This window comes from Panicum virgatum, chromosome 1N (genome assembly GCF_016808335.1).
Source record: "Panicum virgatum strain AP13 chromosome 1N, P.virgatum_v5, whole genome shotgun sequence".
Classification (NCBI taxonomy): Eukaryota; Viridiplantae; Streptophyta; class Magnoliopsida; order Poales; family Poaceae; genus Panicum; species Panicum virgatum.
In genome coordinates this window covers 28753332-28780791 of record NC_053145.1, presented here as the reverse complement: position 1 = coordinate 28780791, position 27460 = coordinate 28753332, and the positions used below count along the sequence as shown (strand labels likewise).

The following is a 27460-nucleotide window of genomic DNA, read 5'->3' as shown; positions in this document are numbered from 1 at the left end:
CTACTTTGTGAAAGTTAAGAAAAAGTATCTTTGTATACTGTATTAATGTTAGAAAAGAATAACTTTGTGATCTTATTCCGTAAAGTTAAGCAACATTTTTAGTCCGCAATTTTTAAAAGTAATTTTATAGTCCATGATAGGAAGTAATTTGCTAATAATATAACTTGTTAGCAATTCTTATGATAGAGGAAGTAATGTTTTAAACATTTTTGTAAAAAAAGTAACTTAACCATTTTGATTGAAATATACTAACCGAAATTTTGTTTTGAAGTTCTAGTTGAAACAAATATAATAATGTACTGTATTTTAATTTAGATTGCTTTCCTAATTTCTTTTAGGGCATGTTTAGTTTCCAAAAAAAATTCTACAGTACCCATCACATCGAATCTTCGGAAACGTGCATGGAGCATTAAATGCAGTAAAAAATAACTAATTACACAGTTTAACTGTAAATGACAAAACGAATCTTTTAAGTCTAATTAGTTCAAATAACAACGAAAGTGCTACAGTTCCAGAATCCAAACTTTTTTCACGAACTAAACAGGGCCTAGTGGGCCTCTTTAGTTTGTTTTTTTTTTTGCAGCAGTTCACGTGAGGGCTGTGTCAAGCTATAACGTAGGAGGTAAAAAATGGAATGTTGACTTTTGCTTAATATGGTAAACATGGGCGGCTCTCTGGTTAGCACTAAAAAGAAAGGCTTGTTTGCATAGTTGCCTCCCATTTTTTAAACTTTTTTTATACTTGATCTCTTTGTCGACTTTAAGTCTTGGGCATATATGTGAAACACATCACATTGGGAGGGCTTTTTCTTGAAACACATCACATACACACCTCATTGTCGAGGGATACTTTGCTGACCAAAGGCTAATTATATGTAATAAATACAAGTACCCTTGCTAAGTTGAAGACTTAAATCTATGTGGTCAATTCAAATCTTTTTTATATATAATAAAAACTGCAGGTAGAAGAAACTAATGGGCTTCTAGGTTTCAAAATTGCTCCACAATCAAAATAAAGTTTCCTGTGTTAATACTGAAGAATAAATATTCATTGGTCACTACTAAAAGAGAGGCATTCGAAAAGTTTAGCTTACCTCACCCAGATACCCTCTGGAAATGAAGCCTAATCACATAAGAAACAGGTTAAGCTTCTGCACCCATGCGTTACACAATATTCATTTCCAAACAAACAAGGGAACTTTTCTAGCTTAGCAGGATAGTGACTCGAGATACATGTCAGATGTGATAATTGAACCGAGATCACAGCAAAATGAGAGCCATCGTCACCTTTCAAAGAAATCAGAATTCAAGTCTGCATCAACAATATACAAAAGTACCCATGAGAATTATGACGTACTCCGTACTATCTATTCATCGACCTCTCGTTTTGCCAGCGAGAGAAAGAATATTATTACTACATAAGAAGCTACGGAAGGGCCACTTCAGCAGCATCATATGATAAAAAACATTCATCACAGTTCCCATCAGCTTGCAAAACTTGGCGTTCCAGGAGACATCTGTCGCTACCACTAATACTGACTAATGATGATAGTAGTCGCCAAGACATCACAGGTCCACTTTTCCAACAAAACATTACAGGAAGGATGTGTCATGTTACAGGGATAGGAATACTCTGTCACTATCCTCTGGTTAGCAACAACTAGGGAGGTGAAGCAGTAAACCCCATCCGGGTACCTGATCCAGATAAACCTAAAAAAAGCAACCTACTTGAAGACTAACGATTGGTGTTTGAGAGAGAAAAATGAAGGACAGCAGCACATGCTTCGAACGAATTTTCTTTCTTTTTAACAGTTTTAATAATTGCAGACCATAGTTATGCATCCATTTACTCGTTAGGCATCCAAGTACACATAATGATAACCAGAACCTTCAACCAAGGATGATTAGAGCCTCATCAGATATGGGGCCAATTACCAATGTTCCTAGCAATAATCAATAAAATATCAACTGATAATAAACATCATGGTACCAATTCTACAGACACATCTAGCGGCACTGGTTATTGTTGAAAACACAGCAACAGAGGATGCCAAGATGCTATTGGAGAAACAAAGAAGGGGGGGAGGTGCTCGGACATGGACGAATTGGTGAACCTGGCAACACTACTGTTTGAATCAATACAATTGCATTACTTTGATAAAAAGTGACCACAACGCATGTCCATACCTCAAAGTAAGCAGAATTAGATCGTGATCCTAATTTCTGTCGTGATTATCGTGCTAGTACCAATCAAAAACATCGCCAAGATCACCATCATCATCCTCATCATTTCCAGAAGGGCGCTCATTTTGCACATCAGGCATTTGTATGCCGGGCTCTTCATCCAACCAATTCGAATCATCTTCCTCATGGATGAAATCATCCAGTACATCCTACAAACATTGAAAATAAGATACTAATCTAATTAAATACTAAAATAAAGTCAATACAAATACAATGCATGTGTGCTTAAAGAAAAACCTCTTTTCCAGGGCCTCGTTCACTTGATGCGCCGTCTTGTTTATGAGTATTATTAATCTCTTGCTGCGCGACATCTTCAATGTTGAGATTCTTAATTACCTTTTTGAAGTACAAATTATCTGCACACATAAATCAAATCGGTAAAATACAAGCACTAAGTGAAGCTAAGTCAAAGGTCAGGAGAAAACCTGAGTTAAGCAATATCTCACCTCCTGAGCGATGAATTATAGCATCATGGACTAGCAACGGATTTTTTTTCTCCTCGGTTTTAAATTTTGCCCGCACCTGCTGACGGGTCTTATCAGGGAGTAATTGCTGTATCATTGCAAAATCGCTACCAAATTGTCGAAGCCCCTGGGACAGAATTAATACAAAAGCACATATTAAACTGGAATCAACAGAAATAGGTAAGCAAATACCATCTTAGAAGATCTGAGATTGTATGCAGCGAAACTAGCAGTTCAAGGGCTTGATTTATAAAATAAATACCTGGTAAAACACATCAGTATCAGATTTTGACCATTTGCCTCGAGTTTGTTTGTTCATGTAGGAATGGTAGTTCAGTTTTTTCATATTTTGTACATGGTTCTCTGTTCTGTCATTGTCGAAGTTCCTTCCTTCCTCATCTCCATAGTCCAAATCATCCATATCATCATGAAATTGAAAGCTGCTGTGCATAAGATAAATTATTAACAGAGGAACACAAATCAAGAGGTTCAAAACTAAAGTGCTCAGTTTGACCCTATTAATTTCAAATCTTGATCAAGGATGCCTAAGATATTTTAGTCTCGAACTTAAATTCAGCCTAACCATTCAGCAATCTCAAAAAGAGTGAAATTGGCAAACAGGCTGGCTTAACTTTAAGATGAATTTCTGGGTAGCCAATCAGCCAATGCTTTTGGAAAGCCATGGCCCAAGCAGAGAGGGCATGAACATATTGAGAGACTTTAGCGCAAGGAGGAACAAGACTAGATGGGAACTTTTAAAGTCGCTACAGTTAAAAGGGGAGGAGCTGATATATAGTGGAAGGGTTTGGGTTATTCAACAGATAAAAAAGGACGTACCCAGTGCCGTAGGCTCCTGCACTGTTCGGGGTCTGGGGGAGGTTATTAGCGGGAGGTCTTTCCCACGGGGAGGTTATTAGCGGGAGGTCTTTCCCACACACCGTGCAATGTGTAGAGGCCACCGCTCGAACCTGTGACCTCTCGGTTCACAGGCGGCAAGCACTACCACTTGCACCAGGCCGCCCTTTTTTGTATGAAATATAATATCAGGAATGGAATACATAAAGCTAATAGGAGTGCGATATAAGCTTTAATGGGGTCCTACATCAATGTCATCAATGCAAACAATAACCTATCTGTAATACATAAAATGTCACCATGGAAAAAATAAATAGCCTAACAAAGTTTGGAAATCAATATGTTAATTCAAACAGGCTAACATTTATGTTGCGATGAGCTGTTGTAGGGTCATTTTGCAAGATGACATATCTGGATGAGAAGTAGAGAGTGGTACACTGGTCCATTGTGCTTGTTTATATGCCCAAGATCTACTTATATGGTATATCTTTTATTCCTCAAAAATGCAGGAGATATGTGTATCTTTGTTTTGAAGAGGAGAGAACATCCGGACCCTTGCAAAATCAACCACATCACCTCAATAGACTAGGCTTAAGCAGGTAGCAGTGAATGTCAAACACAACCACCACTCCACCAGTTACAGAATTACCACTTGACCTGATCAACAACTTTGGCCATCTAACTATCCTAGACCGTGACTCCTAAGGCCTCTAGCACCAGCCAAGCACCAGAGGTGAGCCTCAGTTTGACACTTCTCTAGATTCTGGGATGCAAGGGGAAGCACCGTCGAAGACACATTTATTACGATATTTCCAAAGGGTCCAGGCACCCAGAATGATGAGAGCTCAATATTCTCAACACAACTTATATGATATCTTCCGTAGCATTCAAAGGAAATGTGAAAAAATAGTATACCTTGTATTAGAGGATGGGCCGGATGGATTCTCTTTTGCCTGAAGAAGCCAAACAAAGTCATTAGAATCAGCATAAAAATATTAACAAATATAACTACTAAACTTGCCACAAAACTCACATTAACACGCTCTCTAGCCTCTTGTAACAACCTCAGGTGTGCTGCACTTAGCTTCATAGGATTTATCTCGTCATGAGGTTTTTCCAGTAAAGTCTTAACCTCTTAAACAATAAAGGCCCAAGATATAAAAATGAAACTCACAATATCAAAACCGATGCTTCAAAATTTTAGCTACCAACCTTTCGATCTCCTCTGGCGAATTCTATGGGTAAGCTTCTTCTCTGTTTTTTCTGCTGATGCATCTTTCAAGGTTCTCTTGCGGCCCCGCGAAGATACCTGGCTTTTATCTTTTTGGACATTTCGCTGCTGTGGCTCTTCTACATCACCCCTTGATTTTTTCCTAACCTTCCGATTAGTACCGGCAGTGTAATCATCACCACTATCATTATCTTCTTCAACTAATGAAGGTTCAACTAAGTCTTCATCAAAATAGTCATCTGTATGCTTAGGTGTCCCATCTTTCTGTGTCTTCTTCCTGCTCCGTAGTTTCATAGATGATCTGTTTTCCCCAATACCCAATTTTGGTGGTGGTTCAACAGCATGATCTAATGGATCCCCCTCATCGAACCAGCTCTCATTATCATTATGTTCCTAATCATTAGAATTTTGGATAAAAGTTTTTAAAAAAAAGAGAGAAATGAAAAACCTTGCAATAGTTACATCTTCTAAGCAGAATCAAATGCACTGACCTTTTCAGACGTCTGCTGAGACAAGTTACTTAAGTTTTCATCGATCAATTTGTCTTTGCAGGAATCGCTGAAGTTACCCATCTCAGAATTGGTATCTGTAGGAGTAACAACCCCAGAAGCATCTGACAGAGCAAAAGATACAGATTTTCCTTTGCCCTTTTCTCTTACAACATTGGATTGAGACTTACAAGTAGCTTCAGCTATAAAACAATTGTGTTTGCTCTTTATGAGAATAAGTACCAAGGACTCAAACAAAGATAAATTGTTACACAGAGTTAACAATTCATTATGAACAGCCTGCTACAAATGAATCTTATGCAGATAACAAAGCTAATATCGGTCAAATTCAAAAAGCCATTGAAAAAAGCCTCAATTGATACTACAGAAATATTTGGTATTTGTTTCATGCTTCCTTAGATTAAGCATACTGCGAAGAAAGAATAAACTTAACTGGTAGTTCAATTTTTTTAAAATATATTAGATATAATTTGATGTAGTCAAGCACTATACACGACATACATAAATGGGATAGGGAGAACCCATAGACCCACCAACTCAATCCTTTTGTGAAGACAATATGTATGTATGTAACATTACAATACTTCAGGGATAGGGAAAACACTTTCATAGGTCTAGTTCATGCCCATTGCAACATGTGGATTGCCAATGCCTGCAGCAGAAGTCACACATAGGTGCAGCAACAGACCAGGCAGGTGCGCCACCTAGGCCTTGTTTAGTTGCAGGGTGTAAAGTTTTTGAAAGGGAATCTTTCTACATTTGAAGTCCTAAACATAGACTAATCACAAAATTAATTGCAGGACTTGTATGTAAATCGCGAGACGAATCTAATGAGCCTAATTAATCTGTCATTAGAGATTGTTTACTGTAGCATTACTGCTAATTTAGCATCTAATTACAGCCTAATTAAGTTCATTAGATTCGTCTCGCGATTTGCAGGCAAACTGTGCAATGTGTTTTTTATTTCGTCTAGATTTAAGTCTCCATGCAGGTGCCGGAAAAAAATTTGGAATTTTGAATTCTGCAACTAAACAAGGGCATCCCATAAGTTGTCGCTTGTAGTACCTCCAGCAATGAGAATGCCGCGGCATTGGTACCAGACCCCCATCACATGTTTGTGGCATCTGAGTTTTATGAAATGCCAGATTAAAGAGCTACAGTAGAGGTTGGCGGCTAATGGACCATAGTGGCTGTTTCATAAAGTTTGTTTTAATTTCTTTGGAGAATCAGCACTTGATAGATCAGGTCATCCCACCCGGGCAAAACCACCCTACATAACACTCAGAACCTACCAAAACCACATTAATGACAATTTTAGGGTTTTATGTGGTCCAGAGTCACAAGTGTTAGGGGGTACAATATCTGATTTTACAGTTAGGGGCTTAGACTTCCGGAAAAACTGTTTCAAAATAAATAAAGTGCTAGACCTCAGAAACACTGTTGGAGCAAACACAACTTACGTCTTGAAAACAACACAATTAAGACAGCAACAGTGGCCGTTGACCTGACTGTCTATGCATTGGAGTTCATAGTCAGTATTAAGGCAACAATAAGGACAAGTCCATAATAAACATAACTTCAATCTCATTTATACTTAATAAGCTTTTTCAACCTTGTAATGTAACTCTAAAGCGCAGAAAATAAAGATGTTAGCACAATAAAGAAGAAGTCCCACCAGAAAAAGCAAGTGTACCTGAGACTTTTCCAACCATCAATTCTGTACCATCCGTAGGAGAATTAACTAGTTCATTGTGGTGGTCTAAATCAACAGTAGCATCCACATCCTAAAATGTCAATAACAGTTGCATAAGGAAACATGTTGGCTACCCCAATTACCATATGAAATATCAGCACATTAATTAATGGAATCATTAAAATATGGCACTGACCTGTGCTGACGAAGTGGCTGAAGCGGTGATGGTTTCCTGATCTTTAGGTTTTGTCGACATATCATTGCTCTCAGCACAAATTCCAACCATCCGAGTAGCCGTAGTGATATTATCATTAGTACTGACAACTTTGGATGAAACTATCATAGGCTTCGGTCGCAATTTAGGACAAAACTTCACTATTGTTTCCTCTTGAACTGATACCTCATGGACACTGTCAAGGTTTTCTAAATTGCCAACATCACTGTTGCTGGTTGCCAACAATCCTTCAGAATCTGGGGTCTGCACACTTCCATGACATTTAGGGCCCTGTAGCTGATTACAATGGACTCTTGTCTGAATATCATCACCCGTTTCATTTTGTGGAGCCACGTCTACAGTGGAAGCTTCCACCTTTTGGTTAGTCTTTTGAGATTTGGCTGTCTTAAGGAGCTTCTTCTGTACCTTTGGCTGGAACTTTGCAACTCTTTCCTCTTTATCCTGTGCACCAAACATTTCCTCAAAGTCAACTACATCATCGATAGTCTTGCCACATGAACTGGCAGGTGACACTTGGATATCTGAAACCACCAAGCTTTCTTGATGTGTAGCTAATTTAGACAAATCAGCATTTTGCTTGTCACCTTGAGAAATCCTATCTGCAGCAGAAGTACCACCCGGAGGTCCCAATGGAACTGTCAGCACATCATCCAATGGTGTCTCAAGAATACCTCGAGAACCAGCTTTATCATCAGGTATGTCACTACCAGGGCATGTCAAGGATGCTCTTTCTTGGTTGGTGAGTTCTTTAGAAGAACTGACTTGATTTAAGGCTCCTAGTTTCCCAACTCCATTTTCCACAGTAGGATTAGATGCTGCAGATCTGGATGACAGAGCAGTTTTTCGGGGTTTGGCCCGTTGCTTGGGACGGAACTTCGCAGTGGTCTGCACATCTTCTGAGGCATCAAAGATGATGTCGAAGTTGGCCTCATCATCAATCATCTGCGCAACTTTTGTGTTCTACAGCAGATTATCTTGAAATTTGAATGTCACTGAAAGGAGCATTACAGGTTTAGGAAAGCAAAGGTGGCAAACATAGAAACGGACAAGATAAAAAGGAAATAAAAATCCTTGGGGCCTGTAGAGTTAGGATTCAGATATTTCACGAGAACTTCAGGAATTTAATTAAATTGGAATTAAATGAAATACAAAACTTCCAAATGATATGGCCAATGCAAAGATTGTTGATGGCAGTTACATTTACACAGGTCGGAAGCAGTAGAGCAGGCAAACACAGTTCCCTTACATCAGGTGCGAGTAACAACAGAGCTCTAGACGGAGGACAATCGGCAGTGACATATAACTAACTAAACCGCAGCAAAAGCACTCGGCGACAACAATGGATACAGCACTATGTCAAAAACAGACAAAAATTCCTAGAAAGTTGAGGCAATGGCCAATCGGTTTATGTTGTACCCCTCAGCAAAAGCCATATTGTAGCATTATTCTATAATATATATACATACCCAACTCACAGTTTTCCCAGGATGGCTACATCAGCAATACTACTGTGTTACAGAGAAATCAAGTAGTCATCTCAACAAGGATGCGGGACGCATTGAAGCGAGAGCAAAGGTAAGAAGGATGGGGAACACTGAAGCAAGACCCGCATCGTGCCGGGCACTTCCATGCAGTGGCGGAACTAGCATTCAAACCTGGGGTAGTCCTGATCAAAATTTTCAACATGCAATTCGGTATGATCCAATACACAATACGGTATACATGTACAAATATGCATATACAAACATAAATTAACTAAAACCACGGTGCATATAGCACAAATATTTTTAGAAACTTGCATACATTACAATAAATAGTTCTAAGATAAGGTTTTACCATTCTTCATGCTCTCTCAAATCCAAACTAGCAGTAGCAAATGACATCCAATTTACATATATCAGGCAAAAATGCAAAAATTGAAAGGAGAGGTGAAATTAGAGCTCACCACTGAATGAGATGAGAGATACGAAGACGGCGAACGGACCGGCGCCCTGGCCGCAGCGATTTTTGGCCGAAACCCTAGCTCCGGCCCCTTCGGCGGCTGCTTGGCACTCCGAGGCGAGGCCGCGAGGTGGAGCAGGAAGCAGGGCAGCAGCGACCTGCGCGGGGCGGAGGAGGTGCAGCAGGCCAGTAGAAAGGGGCCACGGAGATGCGGAGGCTGGAGGGCCGGCGCGGGTCGGCGACGCCGACCGGTGGGCGCGGGCGGCGGCGCTTCAGCGCCTGGGAAGAGGCGGCGCGATGGGCCAGGTAGCGAACTCGCGATGCGCCTCTCGGTCAGGTCAAGATGAGCGAGCAGATGTTCAACCCGCTCCGCCAGACCGAGAGCGGAAGGGCGATGGGGCGGCGGTGGCAGGAGGCCGCCGGGCCGGAGGCGAGGGCACGACGCGGCGGGGTTACTCCATACGGGAGTCGAGTCGTCTCTCGCCGCAGCCGTTGCTTTGCTACGGGAGGTGCCTGTCTCTTCTCGGCCGGGCAGCGGCGGCGGCAACCGCTGGTGGAAAGGGTAGGGGGATGTGGGAGCGGCGGGCTCATGGGCTGGAGGCCCACAATTCTGGCGTTTTTTTATTTTTATATTTTTCAAAAAAAATTACAGAAATATATTTTTGGTTTCAGGTTTTACAGTTCTGTACCCCTACCGCTTGGCAGGGGGCGGCAGGGGGCCTACCGCTCGGCAGGTGGGCGGTAGGGACCTATATGTAAATAAAAATAAATTTATTTTGCGCAGAGATCCTTAGAGGGAGCCTGCCGCCCCCTGCCGCCCGGCAGGGGGGCGGCAGGCTCTCCCCTCAAATCTAAAACTCCGCCCCTTCCCTCTGCGCCTTCATTTCCTGCCCACGAGATCCAGAGAGGGGAGAGGGAGAGAGGAGGGGTGAGGGAGGTAAAAAAACCGGCGAAGCCCTGCAGGATTTTGGATCCGAACCGCAGGTAACCAATATTTCTCAACTATTATAGACTTGTTTCTAAAATAATTATGAATTAGAATAGATTTAGTTTTTGGATATTGAAATATAGAATAGTAAACTTAGAATGGCAGTACCTTATTATTATTGCAGCATAAGACAATGGCTGCCTCCAATTTTGTTGGATTTTCATGGACCGAAGAAAAATCTAGTATATATCTTAACATCATAACACATCTTGTAATCAGTAAGAAGTTGGATCCATTAGCGAATGGTACGATAGAGATGGTGTTGTCCAAATTAGTTGAGTTTAAAGATTTGACATTGTTTCGAGGTATTACAATGCAAGATTTAAAGAAACACCTGCTAGAACGTCGGAAGATATACATGAGGGTATGTGAACTAGCGAATCATCCTTATGTTATTGGATTCTTACAAACTAATTGTAAGATATGGATGCGGCCAGAAGTGTATGAGATGCACATTAAGGTAACTCTTATTTAGTTCTAATCACGTCCGTTATTTGTAATCCATATTTACGAAATAGTAAAATTATTGTGTAATTATATGCTAGGATTACTCCGAGGACACGGAGTTGATTAACAAATCGATACCAAATTTCCGTAAATTGGTATGTATTTTTGATGGACTTATGCCGCAAACTAGACGAATGAGGTGGATAAGATCTTCGGGTGATAGTACTTGGCCTACGCAAGAACAGATGCCCCGGAGGTTCGTCGAGTCATGATGCAGCACCTCAACCACCAACTTGTGTTAACTGGGATGACGACATGGATGACTTCATGCCCCCGAAACCATGGCCTCCAACACATGATGTTTCTCCCCCTTTACATGAACCTAGAATCAGAAAAGAGACAAAGGGAAAGACAAGAGGTTCATCAAGTCATGTTGCACCACCTGCAGCATAAACTTGTGTTAACTGGGATGACGACATGGATGACTTCATGCCCCCCAAATCATGGCCTTCAACACATGATGTTCCTCCCCCTGTACATGAACGTAAATCCAAAAAAGAGAGAAAGGAAAAGGCAAGAGGTTCGTCGAGCCATACTACACCACCTGCAGCACCACCATCTGTCAACTGGGATGACGACCTAGATGATTTCATGTCATGATCTATAACATATGATGTTCATCGGTTTAAGATGTATGCGCATTTAGTATTGTTAATGTTGTATTATGCTTGTATGTATGTTTCGTACCTAACTTTGCATTCACTGGACATATACATAATGTCGAGTTTGAATCGTACTTAGTCGTAATGGAGCATCGAAGTATAAACATACCATCTATTGTATGTAATAAAAAATACGAGAGTGATAAGAGGCGAACGTTGAAGTGTATAAATAAGCGGTCCACAGCTATCTCATTACAAATAAACATCAGAGATACAAACATCAGATACAAACATCATAATACAACGATAATAAAACACACATCACACATGCAGTGGCATGGCAGAACCCGTTGCAAACTACGGTAAACAGATTCCGGACTAACCTAACATGCCTTAGGTAATTTTTTTAAAAAATAGAACAAACACAACGATGCAGCAAGCCACTAGCACTAGGGTAGTCCTAGTAGCCGTACCCTCACGTAGCAAACTGCGTTGAGCCTTCTCCGCAGTATCCACTCATTGCAGGTGGTGCAGGCGGTGGTGCCGGAGGCGCAGGGCCCTTCTTCTTGTGAAAAGGGCAGTTGCAGTAAGGAATAGTGCATGGTTCCTCCTGTGAGCCGGCAGCATTGCTGGTATCATCAACTTCGTCGTCTTTGTTACCCTCGCTCACTTCCTCATAATGGTTCACCTTGCATTCCAGATCAAAGATCTTTATCTGGAGGTACTCGATGAACTCCTGAACAGAATCAATTGGTGCAGGATCGACCCACCTAGTAAAACCACAGTTTTTTGGAGCATCGGAAGACTGCAAAACAAATTTCATGTAAGGTGTCTCATTGAAGAAAAAGAAATGAAACAACCGAGTATTACCCATGCGTGTGGACATTTAAAGAAACGCCGACCACCATCCATCCCGTCGGTGCACATCTGCACTAAGCAGTCATCACCATGTCTGCATTTTGGCCACGGTTCTCTACGGTTATCGTATTGTCGAAGAGGAGTTTCATTGGTAAATTCACTCTTTTACTGTGGCGGAAACTCAAACACTGGTTCCGGAAAGGAATCAGGTCCAAGAGGCCCCTCCCATATTATGGGGTCTCCCTTTCTTCCTCCTTTTCCTTTCCCAAAACCGTAGTAATTCTTCCTGCTAGACCCACCTCCAGACATTGGGTATATAATGAGCTTTGTTGTTTGAGTAGTACTGGGAGTTCACAAACTTCGGAGTATTTATAGGCGCACAATGGTATGATACCCGGAGTGTGGAGTGTAAATGCACCTAAAAAGCCTACATGACAACACAGTGAAGAGGCTAGATGACCTAACACTGAAAAGGCTAGATTCGATTCTCGAAATGTCTACTCGATGCATCTCTGTGCATGCTGACTCACAGCACTGCATTGCTGCCGCTCGGTCGATCGCGTCTAGATGCCACCTTCCCCACTACACGCCACAGACCTTCGCTGTAGAATGACAGGTCCGTCGTCCTCGCCAGAGAGACTGCTTTAAAGGTGAGCTGGTGTGGTTGCCGTGTTGTCACATCTTTTTGAAATGGTGGAAGAGTACTGCTATTGGGTTGTCGTCTTTTGTCACGTATGTTTGGGCAAAGAATGCGACATTTGGGAAACCCGTGATCGCCGTGCTGAGCAGTGGCAACCTGTGATCTCGTACTCGCAGCTAGATATACTAGGGTTCCTATTTTGAGCTATTCGAGCGTGTAGTCATCATCATCGTCGGCAGGATCTCGGCCGCTAACTCATACCGCACCAAACTTGTCCTTCATTAAACCACATAACATATTACATTGAAGGTTTCATTCGTTACAACCAAATTCGAGACAAATACATAATATACTTAGTTTCGTACACACAAATACATTGCAAGCTGTTACGTGCACAACTAGATGCGGCGAATTCTTGTAGGTGGAGCCGATCCATCCATCGGATTCCCGGAAGGTCCAGCCTCGGCAGCAGCAGTGGGTACTGAAAGCTGTGGGCACTTCTTGTAAGTGTGACCGTCCGCTCCACACAAGTTGCAATGTTTTTTCTTCTTTCCAGCCTCGGACTCGTCCATTCCGTTCCGGATCTGACGTGTCTGCCGTCGGCCTATGCCCCACTTCGTAGCTGCATCAGGGATGAGCATTGGATGGGGATTTTTTTGAGTGAATGGGCCTAGAATACCGATGCCGTATATCTCAGGACACCAAGTCTGTGCTGCGGCTTCTTTTGTGAAATATTGAGAAACATAGGACGCAGCATCTAACCCAGATACAGAACAAGCCGCGATGACATGGAAGCATGGTAAGTGATGCACCTTTGGTTTCTGACATCGGCAGAATACCCTCCCGTCAATGGTTATCAAAACTTCTTGAATTACCCTTTGTCTGCGACACCCTGTCCGGTCCTGTCCCTGCATGATACCTCAAATCTTTGCTCCTTTGTGCCCATCGATATGACTGAGTGAAATCGAGCCTTTTCAATTTTTTTCTCCATGTACTCATTGACCCTTCTGCAAAAATGCACTCCTGGATCATTAAGTAAGGGAGCGGCTGATGCGTATCGCTCCCGAAAATACCTTATACATCCATACATGATGAACTCCACAATGCCAACAAGAGGAAATCCACGAACACGACGCATTACCATATTGTAACATTCAGCATGGTTGGTCGTCTCGATCCCATAACGTCTCCCATCTGTGTCATACAGAAGTGACCACTTCTCTTTAGGCGCACCATTAATCCACTGTGAAAATGGCTTAGCATGTCCAACTAATGAATCTGTAGAACATCTCCTGTTGGATGATGAGGCCTGGCTCTTAAGCAATTTAGCGCTCATGTCATCGATTATACCCCACAAAACATCAAACTTCCTTTGCTGATTCTGAGTGCATAATCGCTTGAACAAATTCATCAGATCCTTATTCTTGAACCGCTCATAAAAGTTAGCAGCCATATGCCTCACACACCACCTATTGACAACATCTGGCCATATAGGAGGTGAAGATTGACTACCTTCTTGGAGCTGTCTTATAGCTGCAAGTAGACCTGCATACCTATCACTGATAAGGCAAACATTAGGCCTTCCAGCAACAACGTGAATCTTCATACGTTCAAGAAACCAGTACCAGCTTTCTGTATTCTCATTCTTAACAAAGGCAAAGGCGATGGGAACTATCTGCTTGTTGCAATCAATTCTGATTGCGTCAATATTGTTCCCTTATATTTCCCTGTCAGGAAAGTGCCGTCAATACACAGAACAGGAAGGCAGTAAATGAATGCCCTCACACATGCTCCAATGCAGAAGAAAGCTCGTAGCAGAATGCTTGGCCCCCCTGACAAGCTCGGTACACTGTATGTATCAAAAGCACTTCCAGGATTTCTGTGCACAATAGCTTCAAGCATACGAGATAGGTTGTCATATGATGCTTCATAAGTGCCAAACCTCATCTCAAATACTTTTTGTTTAGCCCGCCAAGCCTTTGCATAGCTGATCACATACTGGAAATTCTGTTCAATGTCCCTAATTATCAATGCAGGCTCATAATCCATTTTGTCAAGAATCACCCCATACATCTTCTTAGACACGAAAGTTGATGTGATATTACGATGATGTCCCACAACACCTGTCAATCTTCAAGTATGTGGTGTAAGAATTGAACATTCCCAGTGTGTCTTGAACTTTCCCTTGTATGCATGCACTCGCCATGTACAGTCTCTATCTGCACACCTCACCTCGTATTCTTTGCTGCTAGACTTCAGTACTCTGAATTCCTTCCTCAGAGATACAGCCCAGAGCTTCACAGCATCCTTCACATCCTCAATGGTACGATACTTTGCCCCTTGTATGACCTCATTCACTATGTATTCAAACTCCGGACATCTAATATCTTGTACTACTGGAATACCAAAACCCTCTTTACGCCATTCACCTAACACTGGGAAGTGCTCATCATCCTCATCGTCCGATGAGTCCCCACATTGCTCTATTATCTTCTTTCTCCATGTCCTCCACAATTCCAGGTATCTGCTCGCCTTCATCTGCTAAACCTTGTGGTTCTGGTTCTGGTTCTGGAGCTTGCATGTTCTCTTCTTCTTTATCATCTTCCATCTCTTCATTGCAGTCAGATGTTGTGTGTGTTGACCCTTCACCTAAATCAGCGGTCTTCTGGTGAATCTGAATTACCATTGCGAGAGGCCACCCACTTTCAAGAACTGCGTGCATGTAATGTTGTCATTCTTCCATACTACTTATATGCGTCAACTCTCAGAAATCCCCATTAGTTTCCCAGGAAGTCAAGGTATGAACCGTAAGCAATTGGGTCTTTGGATTCACATTGAACATCTTGTGAAGACATTTTCGTATGGACTCAAAACTCCTCTCTAGGGGTTTATCTAGACTGCACTGTCTTCTTTCCAATGCTAATAGATTTACTCCATAGGAATCATGAGTAATTCTATAAAAGTCACCGTAATGAACTTGAAATGCCACTTTGCTCGACATATCTGGCCATGCAAAGACTTCATTTTAATTAATCTAATATCTACAAATATACTATGCCTTCAATTATAACCACTAATCCGAACCCTAAGTGCTTACAATAACAAAAAATACTAATCATAAAATTAAACATACAAAAAAAATCTGAAATGACAAAGTTGAGAAATATTGGTTACCTGCGGTTCGGAACCAAAATCCTGCAGGGCTTCGCCGGTTTTTTTACCTCCCTCACCCGTCCTCTCTCCCTCTCCCCTCTCTGGATCTCGTGGGCAGAAAATGAGGGCGCAGAGGTTAGGGGCAGAGTTTTATATTTGAGGAGGGAGCCTGCCGCCCCCCTGCCGGGCGGCAGGCCCCCTGCCGCCAGACAGGGGGGCGGCAGGCTCCCTCCAGGGACCTCTGCGCAAAATAAATTTATTTTTATTTACATATAGGTCCCTACCACCCACCTGCCGGGCGGTAAGCCCCCTGCCGCCCCCCTGCCAGGCGGTAGGGGTACAGAACTGTAAAACCTGAAACCAAAAATACATTTCTGTAATTTTTCTTTGAAAAATACAAAAATAAAAAAACGCCACAATTCTGCTACTTGGTAAACCTCCAAAGGCCGAAAGCTCTAGCCCCAACACTCCTGCCCACCCGAAAAAAAAGAGAGAGAGAAAGAAAGAAAGCCCCAACGCTCCCAGCCAGCAGCCAGGCTCCCCCGCTCGACCCGCGATGGCCCCCAGATCGGACCACGCCGGCGGCAGCGCCGCCGCCGCCGCGGCCGCGGCCGCCCAGACCCACGGATCCGACTTCGACTCCATCGACCCCCTTTTCCACGTCCTCCGAGTGCTGCCCTTCTCCTTCCTCCGGCCGCCGCGCACCCGGCTGAGGCTGCCGTCCAACCTGGCGCTCCCCTCCCCCATGACCGTCTTCTCCCTCATCCTCCTCACCTACTTCGCCGTCGTCTCCGGCCTCGTCTACGACGTCATCGTCGAGCCCCCCGGCATCGGCAGCGCCCAGGACCCCGCCACCGGCGCTGTCCGCCCCGTCGTCTTCCTCCCGGGGCGCGTCAACGGCCAGTACATCATCGAGGGACTCTCCTCCGGGTTCATGTTCCTCCTCGGCGGCATCGGCATCATTCTCCTCGACCTCGCCGTCGACCGCACCAGGCCCCGGAGCCTCCGCGTGTCCTTCGGCGGCGCCGGCGCAGTAGCCGTCGTCATCGCCTACGCCATGGCCATGCTCTTCCTCCGCATCAAGATCCCGGGCTACCTATGGTGAGGCTGATAAATATTACCGGTTTAATTAGACCAGATCCGTTGCAAGATCTCGCTACATCTAAATAGATCTGCGTGATGTGTCTGATGGAACTAGCGAACCCCTCTTTTAATTATGTTAATCTCACATCAAAGTATGTTGTACAATATCATCAACTCTGAATTGTTGGATGAGGATTATCAATTTATCATTGTGCAATGGTACTAAACAGAGTTTTACTCAGTATGTGATTCAGTGATTTCGTGGGATTCCAATTCAGTGATTCAGTGATCTATTCGTTGTAGTTAGTGAACTACTTTTTTTTTTACTAAGTACTATGTACCACTTGTCTTCCTTACTTTCTTGGACATTGAACACTGAATTGTTGGAAGAATGGGGGGTTGAGGTTCAGAAGGTGATATATCTTCTGTTAAATAGATACTATCGACAAGGTCTTAGATTCTGTTGGGTGCTTTTGACATTTTTCTTTTCAAATTTTACAATGTTCCTATGATGTGCTGATAACATTATGAACTTTCAGAGGCTTATGTCTAGGTCTCATAGTGTGTTGTAAGTTTAATAAATTTCCATTTTTATTTTTTGAAGCATGCAGAGTTAAGGTAGAACCTTAGTTCATGTTGACCTGTTTATTGATTTTTGTAACTAGCCTTTTTAGTCAGTTTAAATACATCTATTTGTGAATGAGGGGCCATGCCATAGCAATTGTCTACGCTAATACCTTGTTGATGACCTGCTTCTTGACTGGTCTAGAGTATTTTCACTAGCATAAGGTTACGCTTCATACCACGACAAATTTAATATAGTATGTGATATGTATTATGTTGTTGATTTCTTGTTCGAAACTCAAGCTTCACATCCACTTGGTAAAATTTAACATGTGGCAGAGTTGGTTGGTTAGGAGCCTCATATACAATATTTTTTTGGGAGTTGCTACATTAGATTATAAGTGATTTTATTATATCTAGAACCGTAAAAAATCTGTACTAATAATAAGAGGACGACTGAGGTAATTTTGTTTGGCTAACTATTTTGGATGACCATTCTTACAGATCACAGGAAAATAGAATGTTAGTTACTATCTAGTTGTTTTAGTTGAGTTCAAATATATCTTAGGATGACCAATTGCATGTGCTGATCTAGTTGTTGGGATCTTGGAAGGAGTGCCTTTAAATTTGTTCATTTAAGTAGTTATAATCCTGCATTTGCATTCATGTTGTTTAGTTATTAAATCAAAATAATCCCATATTATCTTTTTCAAGGAATGTTCATTTATCAGCATTCAGCAGAATATACTGTGGGGCATTTAAGAAGTGTTTGTGACATGAAAATGGTAAACTAGAATTTTACATAGGCAAAATCACTAATATAGTTGTGGTGCTTTCGCTGTTATTTATGTTATAAACTTTATTAGGAAAAAAATTGGTGTAAAACCTTTTTAGGAAGAATGTTTGGTTTCATTTGAATGAACGAGTCCCATCGGTGTGAAATATTAGAGTTTGCATGAACTGAACAGTACAATTTGATGTTTTGGGTGCGTTCGGCTGGTGCTTGGCTGGTGCCCGGCCGGCTGCTCTTGGCTGGTTCTGCACTCACAGAGCAGCAGCCGAACAGAGTGAAATAAGAAACAAGAAAGGGGCATTGTGCAATTAGATAGACACTATTCTAGAAGGTATGCATAAATAATCCCCAAAATGTTGTTTTTCTTTTTTTCTTTGCTAATTGAATTATTTATTGCTCCTATATTCGGATCCATCATCCATGATTATTTTGGTCTTTTTTGCTTGGAAATTGCTCACAATGTAACATCAATAGCCCTACTCCAGGGAATGGATCAAAGTCCATATCCAAATACAAGGAATCCAAGGAAGATCCAAATATTAACAATCCACATCCAGTTTAGTCCAACTTAAATTGAAAAAAAATCCAATCCAATCCAATCCACCGGTCAAATGTCCAAGTCCATATGGATGATCCAAGCAAATTTTGCAGCAGCTGTTTCCGCGCTCGAGAAGAGCAGCCGCGCGTCTTCCATCTCTGTCCGTTCTTCCATCTCTGTCCGTTAGCCAGTCACTGGGGCTGTGCGCGTGGGGGGTTGGGGCAGGTCCTGTAAGGCTGAGGCGCTGAGCCAGCAGCACGACGGCGCCGGCGCTCGCTGACCTGCGGCAGGGTCTGGACCCACTGGGCGGCGGCCCATCCCACAGGGCGCCTCCATCTGCGTGCTGTGCGCGGCGGCATGCAGTTGCGCTTGCGCGGGCCAACAAGCTTCCGGCACACTTCTCTTTCTTTCGGCAGGAACAGAGGGCGGCTGCCCGCCGCCGGATGGAGCTGAAGCTTTGTGAAGATCCTACGGTGGTGCATGCGCCAGCTCTACGATCCACAGCTGTCAGCACCGGTGCTGGCCGGGAGAGCTCCGCACGGCGGCCGGAGAGCGACCCGCGGCGGCCGGGAGAGCTCCTCTCCGTGCGGCAGCCGGGAGACCTCCGCGCCCGCGCGGCGGACGGGAGAGCGACCCGCGGCCGTGTGCTCCAATTGGATCTGGATTATTCTCTTTTCTTTTTATCCAATAGAATCCAATTCTAATTGATCTAAAGCAAATAGACATCCAAATGCAAATAGGTCCAAATCCAGTTAAGACCAAGAGCCAAAATCCAATTGGATTTGGATGTAGCCCAATCCATTCCTAGGAGTAAATAGCCCTAGGTATTCTTGTGTGGCTGTGTCTGGCTAGTAGAATAAGTCTGTCTAGTCCTACATTTTTTTTGTTTGGCTTGTAAAATGTAATGGATGACCTTCATAATCTGGCTAATTACATGAGGAAAAGTATTGTATTTAAGGAATCTGTTCATTTTACCAAATTTGTTGCATGATGTCACTGCAAACTTGCACTCCTTATTGGATGCCTTCATTTCCATCCAAAGATGTATAGTGATGTTACTCTGTCAAACTGTTGATATAATACAGTAGACTTTTTGTTTGTTTCTTTTAATCAATCTTTTTTGTAGCTGTTAAGGGAAATAATTTCCGTGTAATTCTTTAACATAGTTTACCATAATTTCATGGTGAGATTTCCATTTAGAAATATTTCGCATGCGCTTGACAGAAGCCTTTATCCTAGCTTCAGTGAGAACCATATGCACAGCACTGCTTTGCTAATACACGTTGTAATATGCTAAGTTAATCAGCTTTAAAATGTAGATAGTGCATTTTTGTTACTTTTTCTTGGTACTTCGGTGATTAGGTTGCATGTATTGTGTTAGAATGGTGGCACAGGAATAATGCATCGTTTTGAGATGTTGGTGTCAGCGTGTGATGTTGAGCATCGATTTTGTTTTAACATTGGGCATAACATGATGACTTTGTACAAAAATGGTATGTCATGATATAATTATTTGTTCTCCCTTGACAAAATGAAGTGAAGGACAGGAAATAGGGGAATATTTTGGGATGCTATGGTGGTATTGAAATCTGTAATGTTTGGAATAAAATTTATATTTGGTTAGAACTCTCCTGATCAGGGTTTTTTTCCCCGACCGGTCTGGTCAAACCGCCGCCCTCCGGTAGCGGTTTACCGGACCGGTTTGACCGGAAATCGGTGGAATTCAAAAACAAATTCAAAATCGCATGTGTAACCGGTTCCGACCAGTATATCGATCGGTTTGACCGGTTTACCGGTCCGATTTGAGTGGTTACCGGTCAGTTTGAGTGGTTACCGGTCAGTTTGAGTGGTAACCGGTCGGTTTAAGTGGTAACTGGCCAAATTCATTTTTTTCTTTTTTTGTTTAAATTCAAATCCCCGCAAAGTATACTAAATGAATGTTTGTATAACATGTTTTAGCCTAAATGAATTCTCCAACTCTTTTGTACTACTTTTACATTGTATTTGTATATTTTTATATGCACGCTTTTTTTCACATGCCCGCAAAGTATACTAAATGAACGAATATTTGAAAAAATTTGGCACCATTAGATTCGTCGCACCTTGAAGTATTTTTAGGAATTTTTTTTGAGAATTTTTCATTTTTTAGTTCAAATTTGAATTTTGAATTGAGGCCGGTTTGATACCGACCCAAATCGTAACCGGCCTGGACCGGTTTGACCGGTAACCCTGCTCTTGGTAGACAGCTGAGAGTTCATATTTGGTAAACTCTTATATCATAAAATGCTCTGTGAATGGAATGTGCAGATGAAGTATGCTTTGAACATCAAATTCACAAGTTCGGGTAAAGTCGGCCTCTTTTTAGTCGAGATTTCTTGTGTTGGCAAAGATATGGAACTGGAGGGTCGTGCGAGCCAGATGAAGCATGGCGCTGGGTGTGAGGAGCGAGACGGATTGCGAGTGCTGGGGGTTGGGCGGATGGTGCCGGTGCCACTGCCAGCATAAACCTTGCCCTCAAGGCGGCTTTGTCATGGCGCCAAAGCACGGGCAGCAGGAGTCTTTTTCCTTGCTAGCTAGGGCCCTGTTTGGTTGCGCCTAGAAGTAGCACAAAAAATTTGACTAATAATTAGGGGTACTAAATAAAGTCAATTTATAAAACTAACTCCACAATCTTGCTCTACTTCGCGAGACGAACCTAACGAGGCCTTTGACCGCACGATTTGACGATGGTACTGTAGTATCACTGTAGCCAATCATCGATTAATTACTATCGTTAGATTCATCGTGAAAAGTTACACCCATCCGTGAAAAGGTTTTGCAAATAAACTTCGTTTAGTACTCTATGCATGTGAGATTTTTTTCTCGGGAATTGTGTGCTATGCTATGATAAGGGGAAACAAACAAGGCCCTAGTAGTCGGAAAGACTCGGTTATTAATAAAGGCTGGATGGCATTGGCGCGCTGGACTGCACCCAACAGCGCGAGCTCAGAGCACGCACCCAACAGTGCTCCCGTGCGTACTGTCTGTTCCCTGTGGTGCGCGGGGACGTGACGAGGGTTAGTTGTTCAATACTCCAGTGGGTACGAGTAGTACAACAAGTACTAGTAGTCGGCTAGACGGCTAGTCGCTAGCGGGAGGACCCGTGCCGTGCGCACGCACGCACTAGCTAGCGCTCGGCTCCTCGATCGGTGCGGTGCGGCTGGACAGCCACGCGCGCGTGCGTGCCGCCCCCTCTGGCTCGTCCGCTGGTGGATCGATCGATGTGGATGGGGCATGGCCCTCTCCATCCAGCTGGCTGCGTGCGCCGCTCGGACGGAGCATTGACCTGACGCCGCGTGCTGCGCGGATGTATGTGCGCGCGCTGACCAACGACTGTTGCTGTTGCCCACCGAGGACCAGCCATCCGGCCGGCTTGGGGGCTCTGTTGGCTTCTTTGTCGTGTCGTGTGCGTGCTTACATGTTGTTGATCGATCTCACGCACTCGACCGGGCAAGCTGCTGGACCACACACCCTAGGCCTATCCGATCGATCCGCTTCCATTATCTACCCTGTTCTGTTCATTCATATATCCCCGATCGCACGCGAGGACTCCGACAGCGCACGCATTTCTCCAAGATGAGTCGACACGCCACGACGACGGAGCAAAGCCGCAATCGAGGATCCGCACACAGTACATGTACATGATGCACGACGACGGGCGCCTGCTGGACCGGCGAGCGCACCTCCAAGCTAGCTAGCTGCTGCATGCTGTCCCCGTTGGCACCCGGCGAGCGAGAGTGCCGGACGCACCCATCGCGTGCACGCAATACGTCGTCGTTGCGCTCGCGCCACAGAAATAGTGGTGGAAAGCACGAGCACGATCGGATGATCGCCCCGAGGCCGCGCACCCACTTCCCTGCCGCCCTGCCCTGTGTGTGGTGCGGGACGAACGAACCGCGCGCGAGCCACCAGAGATATGGCGCGCGTGCGATCTGCGCACCAGCTAGTCAGCCAGGGGCGCCAAGCAATGGCGCGTCGTGGTTGTTTTCAGCCCGGATGCCGCGTGAATTCCGTTGAGGGAGCAAGTTCAACTATTACCGTCCATAGGAGCCATCAGAGACCATCACTGTGTGTTGTTAGGGGTCTCAGACTTCTCTTTACACCCTCCATCTAGCGCATGCATCGTTGGTGAGAAGACGAAAAGGCTGGGCAAAAGGGTGGACGTACGGAACTCGGAAGCTTTCTGTGTGGCCACCTGCAGTCGTCTTGCTGCAGGCGCGTCAGCGCTCTCCAGACGAATTATCTGATGAAACGCTCTGTACTTAGGCCTGCTAATGGGTTGGGTTGTATGGGTTTTATGGGGTGGGTTTTGAAATGGAGTGTGTTTGGATGATTTAAAATGGGTTGTATTAGTTAATGGGGTGGGTCGGGGCGGGTTCTATATAAATGCGGGTTGAGGCGGGTTGGGGTGGGTTGAAATGGATACTTTTTACAAAATAGTATAACTATATATAAATGTGGGTCCCACGTGAGAGCTGGACTCTGAAATTAAAACCACGTGTTTATATCAGAAAATTTTATCGAAATTGACTGAATTTTGTTGGAGATGACTCAGTACGACTGGCAGCTATTTTGTGCAAAGCAGTGTGGCTAGAACTACCTGTGGGCCCCACATGAAGAGTCGGACCCTGGAATTAAAACCTCGCGTTCACACTATAAAATTTTATCGAAATTGACTGAAATTTGTTGGAGATGACTCAGTACGACTGACAGCTACTCTGTGCAAAACAACATGGCTAGAACTATACGTGGGCTCCACATCAAGAGCCGGACCCTAGAATTAAAACCTCGCGTTCACACTATAAAATTTTATCGAAATTGACTGAAATTTGTTGGAGATGACTCAGTACGACTGACAGCTACTCTGTGCAAAGCAGCGTGGCTAGAACTACACATGGGCTCCACATCAAGAGCCGGACCCTATAATTAAAATCTCGCGTTCACACTATAAAATTTTATCGAAATTGACTGAAATTTGTTGGAGATGACTCAGTACGACTGGCAGCTACTCTGTGCAAAGTAGCGTGGCTAGAACTACACGTGGACTCCACATCAAGACTCGGACCCTGTAATTAAAACCTCACGTTCACACTATAAAATTTTATCGAAATTGACTGAAATTTTTAGAGATGAGTCAATATGACTGACAGATACTCTGTGCAAAGTAGTGTGGCTAGACATATATGTGGTCCCCACATTAAGTGTAGAACCACTAAATTCCTCTACATAGTAGAATCCATGTGTTTTTATGGGTTACCCGCTTATAGTGGGGCGGGTTGGTTAGAGTTGAGAAATTAACTAATTGGGTTGGGTGGGGTTGGATATCTAAATATATTAATTTTGGGTGGGGTTAGGTATGGTGCGGGTTCCAACCCATTAGCAGCGCTATCTGTACTTCCTAAAGCGGAGAGCGGAGTCCATTCGTCCGGGGCCCAACCAAGTGTGCGAAGACGACGGCAGTGCGTGGCCGCCGATCGATCGAGTGCTGCGTGCCGGAGCTCACTCGATGATGGAGGGGCGCATCACGTCCGAGCGCCCTGACTCGCCCGGTCCTAAACTAGCCACGATGTCCGGTTGGTCCGGTCCAATACAAGGTCTGATGGCGATGGCGACACTGAAGTAGTCAACTGCGTGCCGTGCCAAGAGCAAGTGAAAAGGCTTTGGGCCGGGGGGCGGTCAAAGATTGTATGCGACAGTACTCAGAGCATGTAGAAAGGCTAGCTAGCTATGCAAAAGATGAAGCAGCTGAAGAAGCGAATCATTGCCCGGCCAGTAACTTCGTTGAAAGCTCGTCGGCTAACCCGGCCCCTAAACCGTCTTTGGATGCCGCTGGCTAATTAAGTTTGCAGCAGTCAAGGTTTACTAAGACAGTACAGTTTAAGAAGTATCATTAGAGAGAACTTTAATTTATATAATCATGCATCATCAAGCAAGTTGACATTGCTAAAGGAAGCAAGCATGGGCCTTTCGCTTGCATCGCTCTCGCTCCCCCCCCCCCCCGGCACTAGCTAGCAGCAGGAAGAGCCGAAAATGCATCATGCTAGCTAGGTACTGCTAGTGCCGCGCCCAACACCGGCCGGGCACGAACCCGATGGTCGCAGCGAGGACGGATAGATGGACAAGTCGAATTGCAACTTGCAAGCAGGGGAGGGAGTGTGCCATCATCATGATTCATGATCACCACACATCGGCACATCGCAATCATGGACACTCACCATGCATGCACGCACGCACCAATGGTCCATGGATAGATGAAACGAAACAAGACAAAAGCAGCAGCAGCAACTAACTGAAAAAGCAAAGCGACGAAACCTGACAAGCAGAGGAGGGGGGCCCAGCCACCAGTGAACCCCACGTCCAGGCAGAGGCTTTGCAGCAGAGGAATGGAAGCATGCATTGCAGCCAAGACCAGCCGGCAAGCAAGCGGCCAAGCGTGTCTTCGATTCGATCCCTCTCCTGCCATGCCATGCCATGCTCGGTTGCCCACTTGATTTGATTCCGGCCACTTCATCATCATCATCATCATCCTCTCTCTCTCTCTCCACCAGCTAGGAGCACAGCCTCGAGTCCCTGCCCCATGCTGTCATCATGGACGGAGCCCGTGGCCAAAAGCAGAGCGCACGAAAGGAGTTGGGCCAGATCATGGCTGCTGCCGCCGCCGCCATCGGTTGGAGCTGTTGGCGATCAGCTAGCTAGCTGCCCGAGCCGCGCACGCCGAGCTTCTTGGCCTCCACCTTGAGCGACTTGAGGTACCGGACGGCCCCGTCCAACACGGCCGGCGCGTCCATCTGGCTGCCGCCGGGGACGATCCCCCTGAGCGTCCGCATCATCTTGCTCATCCGCTCCTTCTTGCGCGGCTCGCCGCCGCGGCGGCTGGACGAGCACGTGGAGTCCGGGGAGCTCCCGTCGTCCCGGGAGGCGCCCGGGGTGCGCCCCGTGCTCACCACGTCGTCGTCGTCCTCCGAGCTCAGCAGCGCGTCGATCTCCTCCGTGTCCTCCTTCTGCCGCACCGAGCAGCCGCCGCCGCCGCCGCCTTCCCTGCACGCGCCCTTCTTCCCGGCGCCGTCGCCCGCGCCGTAGCAGCTGCCGCCGCCGTGGCCCGACGACGGACCCCCGAGCTTGTGCGCCAGGGAGGGGTGGAACATGACCCGGCTCTTGGTGCACGTCTGGTCGAAGATGACGTAGTTCCTGGGGCACGCCTCCGACGGCTGCAGCTCGAGCCCGTTGAGCGACGCCGGAACGTCGTGCGCCCGCCGCCCGGCCGCGAGCGGGTCCTCGTGGGCCGGCGCCGGCGGGTATGCGCTGGAGTAGTAGTACCCGCCAGCGTCGTAGCCGTACCCGCCACCCACGGAGCCGTACGCGCCGGCGTCGTAGCCGTACCCGCCGCCCGCGGAGCCGTACGCGCCGGCGCCGTAGCCGTAGCCGTAGCCGCCGCCCGCGGAGCTGTACGCACCGGCGTCGTAGCCGTAGCCGCCGTAACCGTAGCCACCGTAGCCGTGGGCTCCCTGCATTTACACTCACGCCTTGATGCCTGTCAACAACTGTATCCTCTGTTTTCTCTTGTGAGAGAAGGCGTCTGAAAGAGAGGCTTTTGTAATGGGTGGCCAATCTGCCCTGCACATCACCATCAAACGAAAAAGGATTGCATCAGAAGAGAGTACAGAGAAGACTGGAAACAGGGGCGAGGCAATGTGCAACAGAACTAACCTGCAAGAGCCAGCCAGCGCCTAACTGTTTTTGCTAGGGTGCAAGTGCAAACAGGGGAGGGCACAAGCTGCAACTGCCCACAGCTGCTGATGCTGCAATGCTCAAAGGCCCCAACCCAATCACAGGAGTAGGAGCAGCAGCAGCGCCGGAAGAGGGAGTGCCGGGATTGGGTTGGGAGGCTGGAACTATATATATACCAACCCAGAGCAGACGACGCATGCCAGGACAGGAGGCCGACACGCGGGCAGCTGCCGCATGATTGCGTCAAAAACGCAGGGAAAAAGCGCGAGAAGAATCCAAGATCGCTCCCCTCTTCTTTTTTCTAGTTTCTCTTTGGGAGAGGGAGAGGAGAAGATCTCGGAAGGCCTGTGTCACGCCCTCCGAAACGAAGCCATCTCATGCCGATTTCCAATTCCACTCCACTTTCTCGATATCTAAGCCCGGATGTGGCTTATCTGGGGACACGACAGGTCAGATTTACTGGGGGCATTCGATGGTCACCTCAAGCCCGGATCATGGCGCGGGCCCCGCGCTCCTCCTGGTGCGCCTCTCGCCATGCGGCGTGCTCGCCCGCGCACCAATCGCCGTCGCGCCCGGAACACGGAGCAGGGCGCTGCCGGGCCTCGGCTCCCCCCCCCCCCCCCCCGCCGCTCGCATGATGGCCCTTGACGGCGATGATGCATGGCTTCCACGGCGGGCCGACAGGGCACGCCGACGTGGTGGAGTGTGCGCCCTGGCCGCGGGCCACGGCCACGGGGAGGGCTCGCGCCGCTGCCGAGGCCCAGCTGCCATGATGCCCCCGGCGCCTGGCCGCGCC

At 45.6% G+C, this 27460-nt stretch overlaps 3 protein-coding genes across 10 annotated transcripts; 1 reads left to right on the top strand and 2 right to left on the bottom strand.

Moving 5' to 3' along the window:
* Positions 1 to 1002: 1002 nt before the first annotated feature.
* LOC120655571 lies at positions 1003 to 9751 on the bottom strand. Of its 7 annotated transcripts, none has more exons than XR_005667583.1 (12): positions 9176 to 9705; positions 7192 to 8222; positions 6996 to 7086; positions 5285 to 5484; positions 4775 to 5186; positions 4596 to 4696; positions 4478 to 4515; positions 2970 to 3150; positions 2690 to 2834; positions 2481 to 2599; positions 2187 to 2392; positions 1003 to 1311 (listed from the first exon to the last, which is right to left on the bottom strand). XR_005667583.1 is itself a non-coding variant. In XM_039933463.1 (11 exons), the coding sequence occupies exons 2-11, from the start codon at positions 8170 to 8172 to the stop codon at positions 2240 to 2242; spliced, it is 2421 nt and encodes an 806-aa protein (XP_039789397.1). In that variant the 5' UTR covers positions 8173 to 8222; positions 9176 to 9751; the 3' UTR covers positions 1920 to 2239. The 7 variants fall into 7 exon arrangements, 2 of the variants coding, with proteins under 2 accessions (XP_039789397.1, XP_039789398.1); XR_005667584.1 differs by lacking the exon at positions 1003 to 1311 and adding an exon at positions 1352 to 1709; XR_005667582.1 differs by lacking the exon at positions 1003 to 1311 and adding an exon at positions 1763 to 1942.
* Positions 9752 to 16382: 6631 nt separating this feature from the next.
* LOC120655570 (oligosaccharyltransferase complex subunit ostc-like) lies at positions 16383 to 17259 on the top strand. Its single transcript, XM_039933462.1, has one exon. The coding sequence runs from the start codon at positions 16476 to 16478 to the stop codon at positions 17022 to 17024; it is 549 nt and encodes a 182-aa protein (XP_039789396.1). The 5' UTR covers positions 16383 to 16475; the 3' UTR covers positions 17025 to 17259.
* A 7794-nt stretch (positions 17260 to 25053) lies between these two features.
* Positions 25054 to 26959, bottom strand: LOC120655569 (transcription factor bHLH144-like). Of its 2 annotated transcripts, none has more exons than XM_039933461.1 (2): positions 26644 to 26959; positions 25054 to 26545 (listed from the first exon to the last, which is right to left on the bottom strand). In XM_039933461.1, exon 2 carries the CDS (start codon positions 26445 to 26447, stop codon positions 25629 to 25631), a length of 819 nt encoding a protein of 272 aa, XP_039789395.1. In that variant the 5' UTR covers positions 26448 to 26545; positions 26644 to 26959; the 3' UTR covers positions 25054 to 25628. The 2 variants fall into 2 exon arrangements, with proteins under 2 accessions (XP_039789395.1, XP_039789394.1); XM_039933460.1 differs by having other exon boundaries at positions 25054 to 26550; positions 26644 to 26940.
* Positions 26960 to 27460: the final 501 nt, after the last annotated feature.

Excerpts from the sequence above, each read along its gene's own strand:
- LOC120655571 (XM_039933463.1), bottom strand. The coding sequence starts at position 8,172 with ATGATTGATGATGAGGCCAACTTCGACATCATCTTTGATGCCTCAGAA. Across the intron at positions 5,187-5,284 it reads CTCAGCAGACGTCTGAAAAG|GAACATAATGATAATGAGAG; the intron begins GTCAGTGCATTT and ends TCTAATGATTAG. Across the intron at positions 2,835-2,969 it reads ATACTGATGTGTTTTACCAG|GGGCTTCGACAATTTGGTAG; the intron begins GTATTTATTTTA and ends ATTCTGTCCCAG.
- LOC120655569 (XM_039933461.1), bottom strand. The coding sequence starts at position 26,447 with ATGCAGGGAGCCCACGGCTACGGTGGCTACGGTTACGGCGGCTACGGC.
- LOC120655570 (XM_039933462.1), top strand. The coding sequence starts at position 16,476 with ATGGCCCCCAGATCGGACCACGCCGGCGGCAGCGCCGCCGCCGCCGCG.